This window comes from Trachurus trachurus, assembly GCF_905171665.1.
Source record: "Trachurus trachurus genome assembly, chromosome: 15".
NCBI classification, from domain to species: Eukaryota; Metazoa; Chordata; class Actinopteri; order Carangiformes; family Carangidae; genus Trachurus; species Trachurus trachurus.
In genome coordinates, this window is record NC_139906.1 from 26,008,214 (window position 1) to 26,028,610 (window position 20,397).

Genomic DNA, 20,397 nt, shown 5'->3' on the forward strand with positions numbered 1-20,397 from the left:
ATTGAAGGATGTGAGGCGCAATCAAATACCTCTTAGCCCTTTAATTTGCATCTGAGATTTTTAAATAAAATTAGGCAATTTGTAATTTTGTGACCTGGCCCATAATTAGTTTATTCATCACTGCAGTTAACTCCCCATCAGGCGTATTGGAGAGAGATAGACAGAAAAAGAGAGAGGCTGAAGGAAAGAGACTTATTTATCTATTCAGAATGAGAACACTCACAACATCAATTTGTCTCTCATTTAATAACCAGCTTCATGGTGAATCATGTGCTGTTTGAGTAAGAGCTTTGGACTTGTGATTGGATAATTAACTGGAGGCTGGTGGGATCTGATCAAACAGCTGCATACAAGATGTCTACATGCTATGCTTTTTATATTTTGTGAGGCTTTCACCTAAGCAGGCAGCAGTTTCATGACACTTATCTACATTATCTATCATAACTTTTTTATTGTCCTTCAAAAAAAAAAATTCAAGCCAACTTTACAAGCGTCTGAAACACCAAATGTGTTGATGCAGTTTTATCTTAAGGCCTCCTGCCTGTATTTTTTATTAAATACATTCTTGTGTGTGGCTGCAACTCATGATTATTTCCATTATAAATGAATTTGGATATTTCTTTCTGAATTAAGCAGTTATTCTTTGAGTCTATAAAATAATTAAAAATCCCTGTTATGAATCTAAAATAAAAAACAAAATTATATTTATTAACAAATAAAACAGGAAAGCAGCACACCCCCTCTTTATATATGAACAGATAAACAGCACCTTAATGTTGTTTTCCTAGGTTTTATTCCTTTGGCTCATTTTACCAACAAGAATGTAAAACATTTTGTGTGCCAGCAAATCTTAATGTGTGCAGTAAATTACAGCTGTAACTGTCACATACTATAAATGTGGTGCTGTTAAAGGTGAAAATGGAGTGAATATCAAATATCATCAGACCTGTTTCAGTAGAACAGGAGAGCTCCAAAACTGTACTCAGGTGAAGTGTTTGAGTAAATGTATTAACTCAGTAACTAAGTACTTTCTGAAGTAATTTACTCCAAATTTAAAGGGGACATATAATGGAAATATCACCGTTGAAGGCTCTTTAATATACTGTATATTTGGGTATTTGTCTTGCATTCCGGTCCCCAAAATGTGAGAATTGACAAAAAAAATCAGTAATTTTCAGTTTTACGAGCTGTTCCCTCAGGTGTCTGACAATGATGTAACTAGTTTTTAACCCCACCCCTACCTGGTACCAGCAGAAGGGGCGGGGCAAGCAGTGGTTCATTTGCATTTAAAGGGACAGGCACTGAAACCAGCCGTTCTGAACAGGGCTGTTTTGAGAGGATGAAAAGAGCTGTGATGTTTGACCCTTGGGGTATTTTGACCAAAGCATGTCACAGACATGTCTTTAAGACACCTGGGAACTAATTTGTGGAAAAGGGACATAATATCTCTCCTTTAAAGGATGTAAATTACAGTAAAAACTCTCTGATAATGCAGGAAAATGTCCAGATATCATGCATCAGTGCTCTCAGGTAGTGGACACTGTTACTGTTTCGCCATAAATCATTCATTCCTGTCCCTTTAATTTGCCTCATGATGACAGTTGAAGCCTCAGTGATGTCAAAGTCTACTGCTGTCATGCTGAATTGAGTCTCTTCCTGTTCTGCAGTGCAAGTGGTCCAGAAAGGGATTCATCAGAACTCGATGGGCCCTGGCTGACTGGTGAGTTTTATTATTAAGAAGTCCCTTCAATGACGCTTCCCACCTCATCTTTGTTCAACCTTGAATCATTACGACTGTATCATTGAGATTAGACGGGAACACGTCTAACCGTGTGAGTCCTGTCTGGGCTGCTTGTGTTGCAGTGATCACAGACAGCACAAGACACACACACACACACACACACAGAGGGAGGGACAGGTTACATACTGTAGCCGAGTCCTCGGTGGATGGTGTCCCACAGCAGCAGGCAGCGATTTGATTACACATGCTCACATTAGTCAAACAGCTGCATATGACAGATGACAAAAAACATTACATGCAATTGAACCTGTATGAGCTGAATAAAAAACACTTGCTTCCAGTGGTCAGAACCAAGGGGAGTAAGGGAGGGAGTGAGCCAGCCAGGGGAGGGAGGGGGGAGGGAGGGGGGGGGGGGGGGGGGGGCAAGACGGGGATTGTAATCTAATAGAGGGATGACATGAGAACTAAAGAGTTGAAACGGTAAGCATTTAATAGGGGCATGACGTTTGACAAGAGCGGCAGGGAGAGAGATGCTGGTGAAGAATAGGGAGATCAGATCAGAGATGGGACAGACAGAGATAGGGGAGAGCGTGCATGTATTCATTTGTTCAGGATGTCACTGCAGAATAAACCCCATTGAGATAAGAGCTATTCCTCTGGGTCACCCTGCCCGACATTATACTAACAAAACAGGCCAGATTGATAGGATGAGCCGGGCGGTGTTCATCACCCAACATTGAGCTATCTTGCCTTTGCCTGACAGGACAAACTGAAAGGAAGCAGAGTGGTGTTTACAGTGTGTGTATGTGTGTGTGTTCAGATGGGTTCAGATGTGTTTAAAGTGCTCTCACATTTTATTTTTACAGTGTTTATTTGATAGAAAATATTTGTTACTCTGTCCGGATAGATAATATAATATTTAAATCATGTTCAGTAAGAAATCTACCACTTTTATTTATTTTATTTTGCAGGACCTGTGCGCATTAATGGACATTTCTGTAAATGTGCCAGTATTAGCTAAGCAGCTAGTTTTCAACTGCAGTCCCTGGGCAAGATAACTGCCAACCTGTAACAAAACAACATTACATACTATATATTATGTATACATATTGCATATCCCTAAAATAATACTATAAAAAGTACATACAACAGCAACATAAAGCAACGGATCAGACAAACAAACATTTAAGCATGCATAGCAGTAACACAAGCAGTAAATCACAGTAAAACAAGCATTAAGAAAAGTAAGAATCAGCATTACTTATCAAGGCATTAAACAGTTTTCTCACCTGAAATGAAACTTCACATGTGTCCCAGTGCAGTTGTAGTATGTATTAGCAGATATATATGAGGGTCTGGAAGAAGGAGCTCACTCACTGTGTATTCTTTCATCCCAGTGCCTTTGATCTGGTCAACATCCACCTGTTCCATGATGCTTCCAACCTGGTGGCCTGGGAGAAAAGCCCCTCCGTCTACTCTGGGACCAGGCAGAAGGCCCTGGGCTACGTCTTAGACAGGTACCGTCCACACCTCTGTTTTCATGTTCAGCCTGTATCCATGTTTAGATGACCTGTTTTTGATGTATTTGGAAGATGATAATGTCTAATAAATTATTACAATAATAACTAAAGCAGGTCAGTTAGTAATAGACAATTTAATTCAATCAAAAATCCACTGAGAAAGAACCAAAAGAAGCAGCTTGACCACTTGATCTCACTTTATTTATGAGGTTTTGGTTGTCATGTCTTTATCAGGTAAAATAAAGTGTATAGACGCATGCATGTGTTACAAACATATAAGACAAAGTATATGTAAAGAATGCAAATTGCATATTACCAAAAAAGTAGGAGTAGCAAGACACAAAGCCCAGTTTTGTCAGACAAGAAAAAAGAACAGGAGAGCTCTCCAGTCTCTTTAACTGTTATTTACTGCCTCTCCTTCCAACCCTTTTTCATTTTCACCTCTTCACCTCTTTCACCTCTCTAATTCTACATTCCTCCTCAGTTTTGTCTCCCTACTGGCAACTGAAGAAAGACAATATTTGTAGATTGATTTGTTCACCACGTTTCATCCATAATACTTTGGTCTGATTTTTGGTAGATATTTCATGTTCATATACAGTACATAATATACAATGTATGAATTCCACTGACTGTCCAGGATATATATCCAGGATATATATATATATATATATATATATATATATATATATATATATATATATATATATCACGTCTTACAAAATCTAGTCAGAAACAAAAAAAAGAAGATATGTTATGTTAAACGTACCTCAGATACTGATTAATCACTCTTTATTTTATTGCCATGTTCGGCATGTCCTTGCTCTCCTGGAGGAGGAACAAGTCCCAGCTTCGTAGTATATATGAACATATATTTTCCCTATTTGTGTTATTTTCCCATGAATTAGATTTGCTGCAGGTGTTCATCATCTACAGAGGATGATCCCTTAAGTTTGTTGTTGCTCTGTTTCAGTAGCAACAGGAAAACAACTCTGGTTCTACTCTGCATGTGTTGTTTTTTAAGGAGCAGTTTATGTCATTTGCATATTTGTGCTCCCCAGAGGCTCAACCCTTGAAATAAATGGTGTGTATTAAGAGCCAGCGCCTGGTGCAGCTCCTGCTCCACCTGGCCATGTAACAGAGTAGAAGCCTGGCGCCGGCCTCGCAGCGGGAGAGCTGCCATTCAAACAGCATCAGAATGCACGACGTGGCTCCGCACCACTTCAGCTTTGAATAACTACATGCATATATGGGTGGCATACATTATCTCCAGGCTTTCTGATGTGCATGAATTATGAGGCACTTTTTAAAGTATCCTCTCCGAGGCCATATTTTACCTATGCTTCATTCTTGATTTGATGAAAGAATGGTCCACCTTTAATGGACTGGGAAGTGGGAGTGTTTCTCAAGAATATGGCAGCTTTTGCAATTTTTATTACGCTGTAACTTAAGCTGGATTTACAGGCGTGGTGAAGTTTGAAAAGCGCCTCGCTTGTCGCTTACATTCAAGTGTTTTCATTGTGTTTCCTCTGCTTTCATCACGCTTTTTGCAAGTTGATTTATTTTTAAAGGTTGCCTTGTAAACGCACCTAATAGCAGAGTCCCTCAGTTTCTGATGGCCGGCCGAGGGGATTGAATTGGAATTGTGCTGGCTGAGTTGCAGTTTCCTGCTCGCGCTCTCTAAATCCCCTTGTGTTGGGATGGTAACGCTGTTGTTACTTCTGGGCCATATCATTTAAAGGTTTCTTTTTTGACAGGGGGTGAGATGGAGGGGAGGGGAGGGGGGTAAGCGGCGTGAGGGAAGGTGGCGGTGGTGGTGGTGGTGGTAGGGAGGTCGTTATATGTTCCAGCTACCCTGGTTTCTCCTTGCTAAGGGGGTGGGATAGTGGGGGGCATCGCGCCTCAGTCGCTCACTTTGGGGGAAACTGTCGGGCGCGGATCCGGAGCACCGAAGTGAGAAAAAGCTGGCGGTGCAGAGGGAAGGGAAGGTGGAGCACAAAGGGTGCTCGGGCTCTGTAAAGGGCAGTGAATAATGGGTCGGTCCTTTCACAGAGGCTGCTAACCTTTTGGCAGCCACCAGCAAACTCCATTCTCCTCCACCGATCTGGGAGGACAATGTGCCCAGGCCGGGCTTTGAATGAAGCGCTACCACCAACAGTGTTCCCATTCAGCGGCTGGTTGGGAACCATCTTTTTGGCCATTGTCCTAACTCTGACTCCTACCCCCTGAAAACAGAGCAGGAAAAGGGACAGGGGGAATATCTAAAGCCAAACTCCCCCCCCCCTCCTCCTCCTTCTCTCCTCTCTCTCCCTCTCTGAGCTCTAATCTCTCATTGCGGAATGGGAGAGGAGGGGAAGGAGGAGGGGTGGGGGGGTGTCGGTGAACACACCACCGGCCGAGATCCGCGGGGCGGCCGGCCGGCACAGGAGCATGATCACACGGCGGTGCCGGCGGGGACCCGAGCATCAAACCTGCAGCTTTCCACCTTATCTGAGGCCCGGGCCACTAATAATGCAGCTCGCTCTCAGCCCATTGAGAAGACATTTGATAAGCCTTTTCCTCTGTGGCCCTTTTAACTGCTAAACGCTGTTTATCTCCAAAGTGCTTCAAGGCCTCGGGGGAACAATGCTGAGAAGGAACAGCGTTTAGCCGGGGCCAGACCTGCACTATTGAGTCACATCAAAAAAGCACTGCTCTGCTCTGAAGCTTGCACTGATGTGTGAGCCACTTCCATGGCTCCGTTTGAAACGCTTTCCCTCCGCCTGAGTTCCTGTCCTTCACTTATGTTGCCCAGCCAGGGCTGCATCACATCAGGCATTATTCACCTTGTTGACTCAGCTAGGCCTTGATGTACAGAAATCATTGTTTGATTATTATGTCAAGGTTGAAGAGAGTCTGTGTGAACACATGTAAAAAAAAAAAAAAAGAAGTATTTAATGAGATTCAATTGGATAATTAGGATCTGACACAACCTGAGGGGACAAGATACTGGAGATGAGTGTGCTTTTGAAAATTATTCAAATTTGTTTAATTCATTCCTGAGACAGCCGATGTAATGAGAGTGATGGTGAAAACCCTGGGGATGGAAAACATGGCTGCTAAATGAGCCTGTGAAATGATAGCATGAGATAAAATCAACATTTTTTTTCTTCCTCTTGGAAAAAAAAAATCCCTTTTGTCTATTGCATTTGTTTCTTTTTTCCAACCCCCATTCAGAGTGCCTGGTCCGGTTCAGGGGAGAACAGTTTTACATTACAACTGTGAAATCCTGGCATAAAGGCGTCCTTTGTGGCACGCCATTATTTTCACACAAATATAGTCCATTGTCACACTGCTGAAGTTAATTTGATCAACATTGGGGACATTTAACTGTTTTGTTCGCTGAAAAGACTTGTTTCATGCTCATTTTCGAGGCATTGAAAAGCAATGATTGGCAGAAAAATAATGTTGCCGTTAACAATTCAAAGCAATTAGTTTCCCATGGGGAGGCAGTGGGCCGCACTGGCCACCACACAGCAATGCTTTGTCATTTTATGGACGGTCATCAGTCAGCTGTCAGAGCGTCTCAAAGAGCCCTCCAATCTAAATGTTTCCCTTTAGGCTTTTCCCAGAACAACAGGCTGAAAGAGGCCGGCTAGTTTCCAGCCAATAGACATGTTGAGCTGCAAGAGGGAGGACTGGATAATCACAGGGAGATCCTCCATAAAGCCTGAATAAATGTATTAAGGAGACTAGTGTGCCTGTGTGTGTGTCCGCGCAAGGATATGTGCCGGTACAATTCAAGTATTCTTGTTGCAGCTTAACATGTACAATACAAGATTTAGTCCATTTATTCTCATTTGTTTAAGACGTGTCTAGATGTACAGGAGTTACACACAAGGGTGTTCTGTTTGTGTGTGTGTGTGTGTGCGTGTGTGTGTGTACAGGTGTCTGTGTATTGGTGGTGTCACTGTGTGATGCTGAGCTGGCTTCCCTGGGAGGCCTTCAGGAGCAGAGGTTAATCTGCCTCAGTGTCTCTGCCCATAGACCTGTTTATCACACACACACACACACACACACAGAGAGAGAGAGAGAGAGAGAGAGAGAGAGAGAGAGAGAGAGAGAGAGAGAGAGAGAGAGCTCATGTTCCCACCGTTCGTATTTATCAGTGTTGCCAGAGTTGCGACATGTAACTTAATAAGAAATCGAATATTCACATTATGAAGCCAAATTGAGTAACGGAGTACGGTGGCACGCAGCTGGAGTAATCAAGTGGAGTGTTTCCCATGATTCCTTAGGAGACAGGTTTTGATGTTGGTTGGCTGCTCATCATCTAATCAGCTGCTACAGACTCTCCTGAGGTAACCTGTCTGGAAGACCAGGACCAAAACCTCTGCTCCCGTCCCGTCCATGTCCACAGCATCATCAGGAAGAGGCAGGGTCCGTTTTTGATATTTCATGATGATGCATTAACATGGGCACAGTATATATTAGAAAAAACAAAGGTGTGAAGCAGAACATTTTTAATATTTTTCTGTTTCCACATTCATGATTAGAAAAAAAAAGATTAAGAACAATTTGAATAGCTTGTATACATGATTATCATACAAAAGACAGACGCCGTTGATGTTTGCATTGGTATCAGTTAACAAGGTCTGTTATATGATTGATTGATTGAAGTGTCATGCACATTTTTTGTACCCAGCCCACATGGGCTTACAAGACACTCAGCATTTAAATACATACATTCAAGAATAGCTTTGGTGTGTCGTTTTAGAGAGAAAAAGAAAAAACAAAACAAAAATTGAATTAATTTTATTAATTTCCAAGCTCCATCAATGAAACTAGCTAGAGCATAAATCTCCTCTTTAAAAAACCAACACAGCATATCATATTCAGACATCCAGAATAAGTCTGGGTTCTTCATCTGGGCGTTCTCCTACAGGGAATGTCTCAATTTTAGTTAGAATAATAAAAAGTAAATACCTTATTGATATAAATAATGTATGAATAATTAAAAATAAAGACATGAATGAACCTGTGTATTATTGAATAGCTTAGTATTGAATGCACAATAACAAGGTACATTCATACATGGCACTAGGTCCAGTTTAATATAAAACACAGTTTTATAAGATAAATATAATAGGGGGTCCCTGCTCCATCCCTCCGCCAGTTCTGGGGTCTTTGGCCTGAAAAACGTTGAAGATCAGAATCCAGTTGATACTGGACATTGTAGTGAAAAATAATTCAAAACAGATTTGCAGGTAATCAAATGACAAAAAAAAAGCCATTTTCCACACAGGGAAACTGGTGCTCCAGGGAGCAGTGGAGGTCTGGGACAGTGAGGCCGTTGCCAGCTTTAGCCAGCCTTGACCACAGGTGTCCCAGAAATGATAAACTATGTCATTTTCACAATTGTCCAATTCAGTCCATTATAGATAAATGACCAGGAGACAACAAACACTTTTCACTGACAGTTCCAGAAACCTGCTCCGCTCATTATCCCATAAGTCAGCTCCACTTTGTCTCAAAGGTGTCCTCTCCATCTTGAGTCTGTGCAGACAGATCTGTTAGTTTGACCCAACTTATTGGTTAACCTCTGTGTGACCGCTGCAGCATCCTTGCACCCCTCCCCACCCCGCTACCCCCCCCTCCTCAGCACCACATCTTTTCCTGTTTGGTGCTCTGGTTGGGATGGGGCGTTGCCGAGGAGCCGGGGTGCTACCAGGGGGGGACGAGGGGAAGGCCGTCCTGCCGTGTCAAAGGTCCTGTCAGGCGCCACCCCTGGCCCATTCACGGAGACGTCACCCAGAACATTCTTCACAATGTTAACATTCTCCCAAATTCTCAACATTTACTTACAATGGGAGACTGAGCTCAGCCCAGCTATTGTGTGAAAAGTCCAATCTGACCGGCCAACTTACGGTAAGTCATCTTGTCAATATAATGATGACATGGCCCCCGGTTTCACCCTCATAATCCTATATGGACTGTCTATTATGGCTCAGTTTAGCTGTCAATCACAGAGTATAATCTGCTGAGGAGTCAGTGAGAGAGCTGAGGCTGCTGGGAGCGAGAACGATTTAAAGGCAAACGGGAATTTTTGAAGTACACCGAGTGTTGTCTGTGAGGTTTAGATGTGTCTGTGGCGCAAAAACGTTCTTTTTTTTCCTTCTTCTTTTCTTTCCTTCTTCCTTCTTTTTCCTTCCTGCATGTTTGTTCTGATGATGACAGCGCGTTTGCCTGTGGGAGACCAGAGAGAATGCACCGTAGTGGCTTTGTGCTGCTGGTTTAAGGATCCTGGGAGCAGAGTCAGGGCCGTGTTATAAATTAGTGTCTGACCTCTGTCTTTGGGTGGCCCCTAGGAAAAGACCTGATGGAGGCTCCAGCCCAAGCCTCAGTGAGAACGGCCTCTTGTGAAGAAGTTTTTTTTTTCAGGGGTGTCAGCGCACGATGAATTGGCCCGGGAGAATGCCCGTTTATAGACTGTGTAAAGGAGTGCGTCTTTGTGGGAGAATGTCACTGACACTGTAACAGTTCGCATGAATGAAGTGTCACGACGGGGCTAATGGAGGTCCCTCTCAGGGGTGAGCGTCACCGAGGGTGGGCCCCCCACGCTCTGGGACCCCCCACCCTCAGGCCCTCTATTCACGCCCAGTAGCTGTAGGTAATGTTGCAATTCTTCGTCGCCCCCTCCTTCCTTCAAAGGCCAAGCGGAAAAAAAGTCACCTTTCACACCAGTGGGTCACCATGAGTGCTTTAGGAAATGATCATGTAAACACAGTGTTACCTTCTGACCTGTGGCTGATATCTTGGAGTGGCAGACAAAACAGCCAGGCTGCGGGTATTAGACATGGCTATTAGAGGGATAAAGCTACAGACACCTCCAGGCTCAGGAGAAACACACACACACACACACACACGTTTCCTTCCTCCCTTGCTTTCCAATTCCTCTTTCTTCTCAGGGACTTCCACACTCTTTTCTTATCTCCTGTTTTTCAGAACTCCTTTGCTCTTATATCATTTGGTCAGATCGTTAGATAGATAGATAGATAGATAGATGGATAGATAGATAGATAGATAGATAGATAGATAGATAGATAGATAGATAGATAGATAGATAGATAGATAGATAGATAGATAGATAGATAGATAGATAGATAGACAGATAGACAGATAGATAGACAGATAGAAAAGGATAATTAAAATGATGATCAAGGTAATAAATAATAAATGATAAGAAGGAGAGTGACAATAAATAGCCAATGATACTAAGGTAAAAAGTAAAAAGCAGAGTGGAAAGTGCAGAGTGGATACATGTGTGTCTCATGTTACCACAAAGTGAATACCTTATTCAGTTTACTTTCTGCACTCACAAAAGCAGACCCAGTGAATTGTCTATCGGCGCGAGGACAAAGTGAGTTCCCACGTCTGGAACAAGTTGTTACGGCCCCACACTGACGTGTACGCCGGGTCCCTCTGTTCAGGACCAGAGAATAAACTGCCTGCTAACCCTGTTTAAATAGAGCTGAGTCTCTTAGCACCAGAATGTGAAGTCATTAATGACATCACTGCCAGTTTGAGTGTATTAACGAGCACACACTCACGCTTGCTCTCTCTCTCTCACACGCACACACATACACAGTCTTCATCAGGCTGTGATTAGTTTTTTTTACTAAAATATTAAAAAACAGTGTTCCCACGTGTCCTGGGAAATCTGGAAAACCTGGAAAATGGTTCACCAATTTTCCAGTCATGGAAAACACATGGAAAATGAGAAAAAAAAGTCAAATGTCCTGGAAAAGCTTGAGTTGTCCTGGAAAATGATTTATTACAGCTACCAGAGCTCTATTTGACTTTTTCAGACCCTTCTAAGGATTTTGTTTCCAAAAAAAAAACATGTATGCTGTTCTATGATAAATTTGTCATCATTTCTAAGCATTTAAGAGATTATTTCATAAATTAGAGCCATAGACTGCACATTTTCAAATCAGATTTCTGGGAGAGAATGAGAGAGGGGAATAAGCATAGAAACAAACTGACTAAATTTACAAAATAAGATACCATTGTCGAAAAGAACACTTCTCCAAAGCATGAATGGGACAGGGGATGAATCAGTGTATGGCATAAAAACGAATGTCCGTCAACTGAAAAAGTCCTGGAAAACTATCTCAAGAAAAGAGTGGGAATCCTGAAAAAATAGTCTGTGTGATGGTTCCGTCTTTGGCTGATGATGTTGATTCATGTTGCCATTGGACACTGACTCTCTGGCTCCAGGACCATTATAAGTAACTTTAAGATCCACCTGCTGTATATAGTAAACCAGTGTCTTTAATGCAGGAGACACATCGTCCTTGTTTTTAAGAAAACGCTGGACTCAGTGTCTCCGCTCTGATTACTGAGAAGAAGAATTGCACTCAGGTAAATGAACTAAAGTTGAGCTGTGATAGAGTTTTAGGTGATCAGTGCCCTTTAGGTATATTGTAGGTAATGTGTTTGTGGAGTCTGAGGGTCATGTCCTCAAGTAACTGTCCATCTAAGAACTTCATCCCTCTGTTTGGCTGTTTGGCCTTGTGAGTCTGTTTCCAGATCAGCCGCAAATCATTATTCAGTCAATGGTCCAAGATTCAGCAAGAAACACTATTTTTGTTTTTCAGAGACAGTCGAGTGAAAATCATTCAGCTTGACGGGCAAACACTTGAAGAGCTCAAAGTCCAATTTGGAAAACTTTCACACATCTTTATTTCTGATTCACTGTAGAGCAAACCTTTAAATTATGGAGGAATAATTGTTAGTTCCAGCTTGAATTGCAACAATAATTATATAGAACCTCTATCATTTTAATAATAAAAAAAGACAAGTAAACATGAGATCTTATTTTCTACTGTTTGTTTACCACAGGATTAAATGAAGTTGTCTATCAGATTGATGGGCCAGTCTTGGAAGGAAAAACATTTGGATTGTTATTTGAGAAATGAAATTCTCAATGTCAACATCTTTTATTTTTGACCCCTCCTGAAAAGGCTCTGGAATAGAAAGACCATCCAGTTTCTGTTTAATATAATGAGAGGTCAAAATGACATACTCTCTTTTTAATATCACAGCAACGTTCCCCGCCTCTTACTCCAGTCACCTTCGCCTCCCTCCCTCCCCTTCCTCCCTCCCTCCCTCCCAGAGAAGAAGTGGTCGTGCTTTACGACAGCCGGCCAAAACCCAGACCCACCACTAAGAAGGACCTTCTTCTCTCTTTACAGCCCCATAAATATATTGTTATCTGGGCCTGGGAAGTCCATGGTGAGATTTATCCGTGCGATTAGTGGAGATAGCGAGCCAAGCATCCTGAATCATTAATTACACAAGAGGCTGCGCTACGTCCACCTTAATTTCCTGTCTCTGCTCTGTAGAAGAGCCACTTCTAAGTAAGTGATGAGGCATAAGAGTTAATTATATGTCACTTAGCTGTGTGTGTGTGTGTCTGTGTGTGTGTGTGTGTTTTTTTTTTTAAGAACTGGGATGCTGGCACTGTGATGAGGTATTAAAGATTTGGAATTAGTTAATGACGGAGAAGATCAGCACTCACAGATCTCCTCTGACACCAGACTCTGCATTCAGTTCATTAAAGGCAAATTCTCCTATTGCTATAATCCCTATAGTTTTAGCAGTAGGTTTGTTACCTGTAATTGTCGGTGCAAGCTGTTTTTAGATCGGCTGGGCAGAGACGTGAGCTGCTCAACTAACGCTACGGAGGCTCATGGTATTTCTAAGTTTCCCTCATCAAACTAAATACACAATCCAACAACTCCACAATGCTCTGGTGGACAAGTTGTGACCTGCACATTCACCATGCTATGAGATAATAATAATAATATAATTATTACGACACATGAAGCAAATACTCTACTTGCTTTTGGAGTCACTCCCCCCAGCAGCCGTGTCTGGAATGTAGTTCTGGCTTTCATTTGCCTTGAAAACAACGCTGTCTTGGAATGTTACATTATTATTTCCTAGCATGGTGAATGTGCAGGTCACAACTTGTCCACCAGAGCATTGTGGAGTTGTTGGATTGTGTATTTGATGAGTTTGATGAGGCGAAAGTACCTTGCGCCACACAGAGCTCACGTCTCTGCCCCGATGATCTAAAAACAGCTTGCACCGACAATTAAAGGTAATGAACCTACTCCTAAAACTATAGGGACTATGGCAATAGGAGAATTTGCCAAAATGTTGAACTATCCCTTTAAAACATGCTCAATGCAGGTAGCATTAAAAAAAGTGCTGGATTTATGAGGCATCAAAGGAGCACAAACAACAAAACAAGTTCAGTCCCCTGAGGCGGAACCTGTGGCATCATGGGTCGGTTTATAACTCGGGGTCTAAACCCACAGATCTACGTGTTCAGAGGGCTCGGGATGCCTCACTCTTCCTTTGATCAGTCCAGCAAATTGAATTTTCTTCTACTTCTAAGCCGATTATTAAGGAAATGATCAGGATTTATTATTGGGTTTAGTATGGGGTTTGATGCCGAGCGGACAGTTTGTTTGTGTGAACCTCTAGCATGTTTTCAAAGAAATGAGCATCAGAGCCCAGTCCCAAAACATGGAGCAGAACCTAACACACTGTGCTGCGATTGCCTCTACATGAATAGTTAAATATAATTGTAGACTATATTCATATATGTAATCTCTTGTTTTCCCTCTTTGCTCCATCATTACATCTATACTATGTGGGACCAGCTGACCAGAAGGCAAAAGCAGCTTCACTCAACGTGCACGGTCTGAGCTGTGCACAGGTGAAAACCCTCCAATCACAGTGAGCAGACCACTAGGTGGTACTGTGGCCCTGGTGAACTGAGCATCCTGAGGTCAAGGGGATCATAAAATGGCCGCTTTAACAGCCTTTGCCTGCTAATGGTGATGTTTTTCACCCGGCGGTTTGCAGAATCTCCTGTTATTTAACACGACGGGTCATTATGGAGGATCATTAGGGTTGTGATGTGTCGTCTTGTGCACTCAGCGGCCGTCACAGAGGTTATGATGACCGTTTAATAACATTCTCACTCTGTGCTTCTCTCTCTCTCTTTTTTTCTTTTTTTTTTCTTTTTACAGGATCACAGACCAGCGGTTTGAAAAGGTGCCATATTTCGTCTTTGGGGACTTTAACTTCAGGTTGGACTCCAAGCAGGTTATTGAGGTGAGTGCTTTGTATTACATCCACCTGGTGAATTAGATGGAAGTCTAATTATATAGATTATGTGTGCAACCGTATGCAAATATATTATACGCGTATATGTGGTTGAGTACTATCAAACTCATAGTAAAATAAATTGTTAGTGTGCTTGTATTTGTGTGCATTAGTAGAGGGACTGCAATATAGTAAAAGTGGCTTTAGGAGCCCCCTGTCTCTTTAGAGTTATGACTCATTAAATGCTTCACTGTGGCTGCTCCAGCTGTGTTTGCCCACCGAGCCTCCAAGTGCATTGTTATGTTATGGTGCCATTCACTGCTCTTTCTCTCGGCCTTCCTCTCCTGCTCCCTCCCTCCCCCCTACTTTCTTCCTCTCCCTTCCTTCTCCTCCCCTCCTTCTCTTGGTGCAAATGAGGCCAGGGAGAGCTAAGGTAGTGCAGTCATTCAGGATTCTCCATGATGTGAAGGAGAGAGAGGGGGGGGGGGGGGGGGGGGGGTTAGTGGCACAACAAGTCATAAAGGGCCCACCACAGACACCAAGGGTCCTATGATAACAGACTGTTGGCTCTCCCAGTCTGTTATCATAGGACTCTCCCTCTTCCCCAGCACAATGGGCCCTCGAATCAGTGGTCCTGTTCAAGGTGTGGGCATTGTTCGTTTTAATCAGACTCCCATTCATGGCGGGAGGGAAGAGGAGGGAAAGCTTTCTGAATGGCAGGTTTTGCTCAAATGAATTAGGAAGGACTTCCCTCTGTGTGGCACTGAGGAGCCCAGACCTTTTGTAGTTTAGTCATCCGGCCACTAGAGGAGCAGTCGTGTAGATCGCCACCCCTCCTGGAGAAGCACCCACCACCACCACCACCCCACCATCCCCCACCCCGGCTGAACGGGGATGCTGGTCACATGTTTTTACTCAGCAATCTATCAGGGGCATGGATTGATTGCCTCAAAGTTTGTGCAGTACATTTGATTTTGGTCTTGTAATTGGGTCACCCACTGATCATGTGAACATGCATTGCTGCGGAGATAATAAATCCCAAGTACAGAAATCCACAACAGCAGATGTGCAAACACTGAGGCCATTCAGAAGTCAGCTATCGCAATTAAATGTCACCTGGCATACATTTAGGTCGCCACGGTGATTTATAGCAGCGAGAAACTGGTCTCTGTCTTATCAGCATTTTCCGTTATAAAAGACACGGTGTTCTTCACATTTAGATATGTGAAATAGTTTTAGCTTCTGATGCGTTTTGATGCATCATGGCTCCATTAAGATAAATGAAAAACATCCTCTCCAGGCTTCTGCTCGGGCCACGGCATAAACCACACACACCTGGACATTTACCCTCTGCTTTAATGAAGGCTCTTCAAACACACTGACCATTTAATGGGGACAACAGAAAAGACCGATGATGTCATCGGTGAGAAACGTGCCATGAAATGGGCAGCGCTGCATCACATAAAGCTGTTTCACACAGTGGTCAACCTGTCTGATTTAACAGTAAGCTGTGTGTTAGCAGCACAGCGGGCTGTAACATCACCAATAAACAGATGAGATGCAACCTTGGTGCAGGATGGAGCTCAGCCCAGAGGTTGCTGCAGGCACTTTAATGACAATTAAAGTCAACAGAGCAATTAGTAGAAGAAGAAGAAGAAGAAGAAGGCAGATTCAGCTTTCATTCTCACTGTCTGGCTTGTTTTGCTTCCTGCACAATCCAGCCTCTGTGTTCCATTGGCAGGATGGGCCCAAAATTGCGGAAGAGTATTTGGGCCTTTGGGAATAAGAGTGAATTCTGACTTTTTTTCCTCAGAATTCCAACTTTAAACTCAGAGTTCTGAGATTAAAGTCGGAATTCTGAGTCAGAATTCTGAGGGGAAAAAAGTCAGAATTCTGAGTGTAAAGTCAGAATTCTGAGATTGAAGTCAGAATTCCGGGTTTAGAGTCAGAATTCTGAGAAAAAAAGTCAGGATTCAGGGTTTAAAATCAGAATTCTGAAATTAAAGTCAGAATTCTGAGATTGAAGTCAGAATTCCGGGTTGAGAGTTAGAATTCTGAGAAAAAAAGTCAGGATTCTGAGTTTAAAATCAGAATTCTGAGATTAAAGTTAGAATTCTGAGAGTAAAAATTCTGAGAAGAAAGTTGGAATTCTGAGTTTAAAATCAAAATTCTGAGAAAAAAAAGTCAGGATTCTGCGTTTAAAGTCAGAATTCCGAGTTTAAAGTCAAAATTCTGAGAAAAAAAAGTCCAGATTCTGAGTTTAAAATCAGAATTCTGAGAAAAAGGTCAGAATTCTGAGATTAAAGTTAGAATTATGAGAAAAAAAAGTCAGGATTCTGAGTTTAAAGTCAGAATTCCGAGTTTAAAGTCAGAATTCTGAGAAAAAGGTCAGAATTCTGAGATTAAAGTTAGAATTTTCAGAAAAAAAGTCAGAATTCACTTTTTTTTCGCAGTGGCCCTAATCCTCTTCCGTACAAATAACACACGGATAAATACATATATTTTTTTTATGTTGATGAAATAATCACAAAATTAAATTGCTTGTCTTTTTGAATTTGCTGAAAACCATAGTGAAGACTCAAACAGCCGGGAGGCTCCCCAGACCCCACCTTGAGTCAGAGTACATTTCTCTACAGCTGTACTCTACACCTCTTCTCTTCTTCTCTGCCTCTGCTCCTTTGTGGCTGACTAGACTGTGGACAACCTCCAACCACTCCCCTGTCACCCATCCTCCCTTGTGGGTGGGTGGATGGGACAAGGGGGGGTATTTTAGGATGTATCCATGTGTGTACAGAAAAAGGAGGTGGGTTTTGGTTGTGTGTGTGTGTGTGTGTGTGTGTGTGTGGGGTGGTTGTTATTGTCGCAGGGCAAATTCCAGGTGGCAAATTCCTGGCATGCTTGTGCGGCAGGATCAGTAACCAAAGGCTCGCCCCCCCTCCCTCCGCTTTAGGCCCAGCCCGGGCAACCCCATTAATTGTGTCCGACAGAGGGAATTGGTTTCAATTGACCCTCATTCAGCAGCCCTTTGACTGGCAGACAAAGGACACAGCCACGTGGAGACTAATGCTAGGGCTGAGCAGCCTGGAGGTGGTCCAGTCCCCACCAACCATCTCTGTCCTCTCTCCCATGGGTGTGATCACGCTTTGCATCAGTGCTGATAAAACAGGAAACCGCGAAAGGAAAAGGTTTTGTCTGGAGAATCTGATATTTCACAGTCCATTTGCTGATGCGCTTCCCTCAGTTCCTTATAATCCCTTATCAAGCACTTGTGCTCGAGGTACATTCAAGCCTCTGGTGATTAACTGACTAAAGACACAGCGCATGTTGCTCTGGACCTGCATGGAGACCTGTTGCATTCAAATCAGAGCTGCACAGCCAGTGTGTCAGACCTTTTTTTCTTTTTAGGAGCATCCAGAGATCTGGGTTAGATCTCCAGCAGCTGGATTCTGACTTGGAGGGTTTTAATTTAAAGTTTAGTGAAGCTTTACCCTTCCTTTATTCCCACCTCATGAAATGTGTTTGCCATGTTACTTCTCTTAAATCACATTTACATTTCAGAATCAGAAGATGGAAGTCACTGCTACATTGGAAATGGGACAATTTGTTGAAGGAGGAAAGAATGCTGAGTACATAGCTGAGAGTTTGTTCTTATGATTGATCATCAATTATAATATCTCCTAAAACGCTACACTGTAGTTGTGATAGAGAAGTGTTTGATACTGTAAGATTCTAGTTCACGTCTTCAGGTGTACCTACACCAACGTGATTGCTATCGCTGCAGGTACAACTCATGAGAACCTCAGTGGGAGAAGGTGGGATGGAGATCCATAACTATTGATAACTTCCAATGTCATCTTTATTATCATAAAGATGATATCATCTAATAAAGCTACAGTAGTTATCCTGTAGCCTTCCCTAAAAATCTTCTGATGGAATTGGAAACCATGTCTGGTGCCAGCTCCCCCGCTGGGATGTCAGTCATCACACCAGGTCACATAACCTTTGTTCACCCAATCACACCATCAGCAAACAATATTTTTTCTTGTTTCCATGCTCTAGTCAGAAGGTGGTACAAGGTATACTGGTGTGTGAGAGTGCGAGTGTGTGTGTCCCTCGTGGTGGCTGGTAGCTGTGAATCAACGGTGTGGATGACAGGCTCAGGGCTCCATGCCTGGACTCCTAGTATATTTAAAATCCCTCCTAATTAAACTTAATAGAATGTAAATTTAATATCTGCAGAGATTGTGTGCTTCTGGCCGGACCGCTCCAATTTAAGGATTGATAGAGGCCAGCGGGAAGGTTAATTGCTGACTTGATCTACTGTCCCCGTGACATGGCGTGGGGCTGCTTTAATTGGGCCTGATCTGCTGCTACATGGACAGATTTCATTAGGTTAGCTGGCCTCTCGCTGACTGGAGAGCGCTACCGGACCAGCGCCCCCTCTCTGCAGCTGCAGGAAGCGCAGAGGGGGCCGGACCAGGCATCAATCTTCCTTCCTTTGTCCCGTGTCCTTTTCTCTCGCTTGAGCAGCATGAAATTATAGGTGGGGCCCCAGACTAGGCCCACAACTAATGAATGCTGTAAAATGCTCAGTAATGACAGGCCAACATGATAGATCATTCTTTTTTCACACTGTGGAGTCACTCAGTGTGCACGACCATGACAATGGAGATAGAAATACAAGCCAGCAATTTGTGAGAGACACATCCAGGGAAAAATCTTATTGTGAATGCCTGCTTTTTATTCATTTATTATTACACATATATGCAGAATTTCATACTATAACCTCTGAATGGGCCGCTTCTTTAGTTCTGTACACGTATAATGGAGAAAAAAATAGGATTTTAAGGACATTCTAGGAGCTTTATCTAGTTCTATAATCAATTATTTTATTTGTAATTAAAAAATAATAATTATCTATCTTTAATTATTGAAAAAAAACAAAGCATGTCTGTGCATGTAACCTGCAGAAACCTACAGCTGTTCATCAAATCTGTGACGGCCATTGTCCTGGCCACTGAACCCAGTCTGGCTAAATAATTTGCACAAGTAAAGGCTAAACAATTTTTCCCTTTTTAATGTGACTTTGACTATCATGTGTGTATCTGGCCAGCTATAAATCAAAAGGAGGCCAGTGTAATTAAGTGTACACTACATTAGTCAGGCTAATTAATTTTGGGAGCCATCCATCCATTAACCAGTGGGCCAGCACTGATTGGGCCTCTGTTCTGTGCCACCTCTGACACTAGGGACTGCAACCCTCCTTGGCTGCCCTCAGCTTCCCAGATACACTCATACATTTACATTTAGAGTCAAAGATACACACATGTATATATACGCACGCACCAACTGACCTGTAGTTAATCAGACTTTGAATTAAGTAGTATATCAATGAATTAAGAGGTTTATTATATGAAAAGGAACTGTTTCATGCAGTATTATTTGAGAACAGCGCTCCAATGATCTGGAATGTCCTTCAATTTATTCCCAAACATAAAGAATTAGCGAGACTCCGCTCACTGGCAGGAGGCATGAGGAGGGATGTATGTGACTATTTTATTGCTAAGCCAAATTGTATTTACAGATCCTCTAAATGGTTTGTCGTAGCCTCCTAAATCAATATACTTTTCTGTGAAAGACAACCAACCCTGACACTGTTTAGATTGTCCTGATGCAGTAAACTCCTCCCATTTACTGCACCGTGAAAGTTAAAACAGAGTTATTAACACCTACTATTTGACCCACGCCTGTTTATGGCTTCACAGTCGAAGCCCGTGATGGAGATGTTTCTTTACAATACAATAAAAGCATATTATCGGTCTAGAAGAGCCCAATCTATCACAATGAGGGCCCATTATATCAGAGATAACCCATCTGGATATAGAGGGAGACTATTCCCACTAGACAACAGCGTCTGTTCTCTCTCCTCTCTCTGTTTGCTTTCGATGCTAATGAATACAGCACTGAAGACAC

At 42.6% G+C, this 20,397-nt stretch overlaps 1 protein-coding gene across 1 annotated transcript in view; it reads left to right on the plus strand.

The window, feature by feature from the left end:
* The window catches only part of inpp5a (inositol polyphosphate-5-phosphatase A), a 178,023-nt gene that overhangs the window by 118,206 nt on the left and 39,420 nt on the right, over window positions 1-20,397 (plus strand). The window contains exons 7-9 of the mRNA XM_083988008.1: window positions 1,668-1,720; window positions 3,139-3,258; window positions 14,349-14,433. Of these exons, the coding sequence (XP_083844134.1) occupies window positions 1,668-1,720; window positions 3,139-3,258; window positions 14,349-14,433 (258 nt within the window). The remainder of the gene's footprint in view (window positions 1-1,667; window positions 1,721-3,138; window positions 3,259-14,348; window positions 14,434-20,397) is intronic.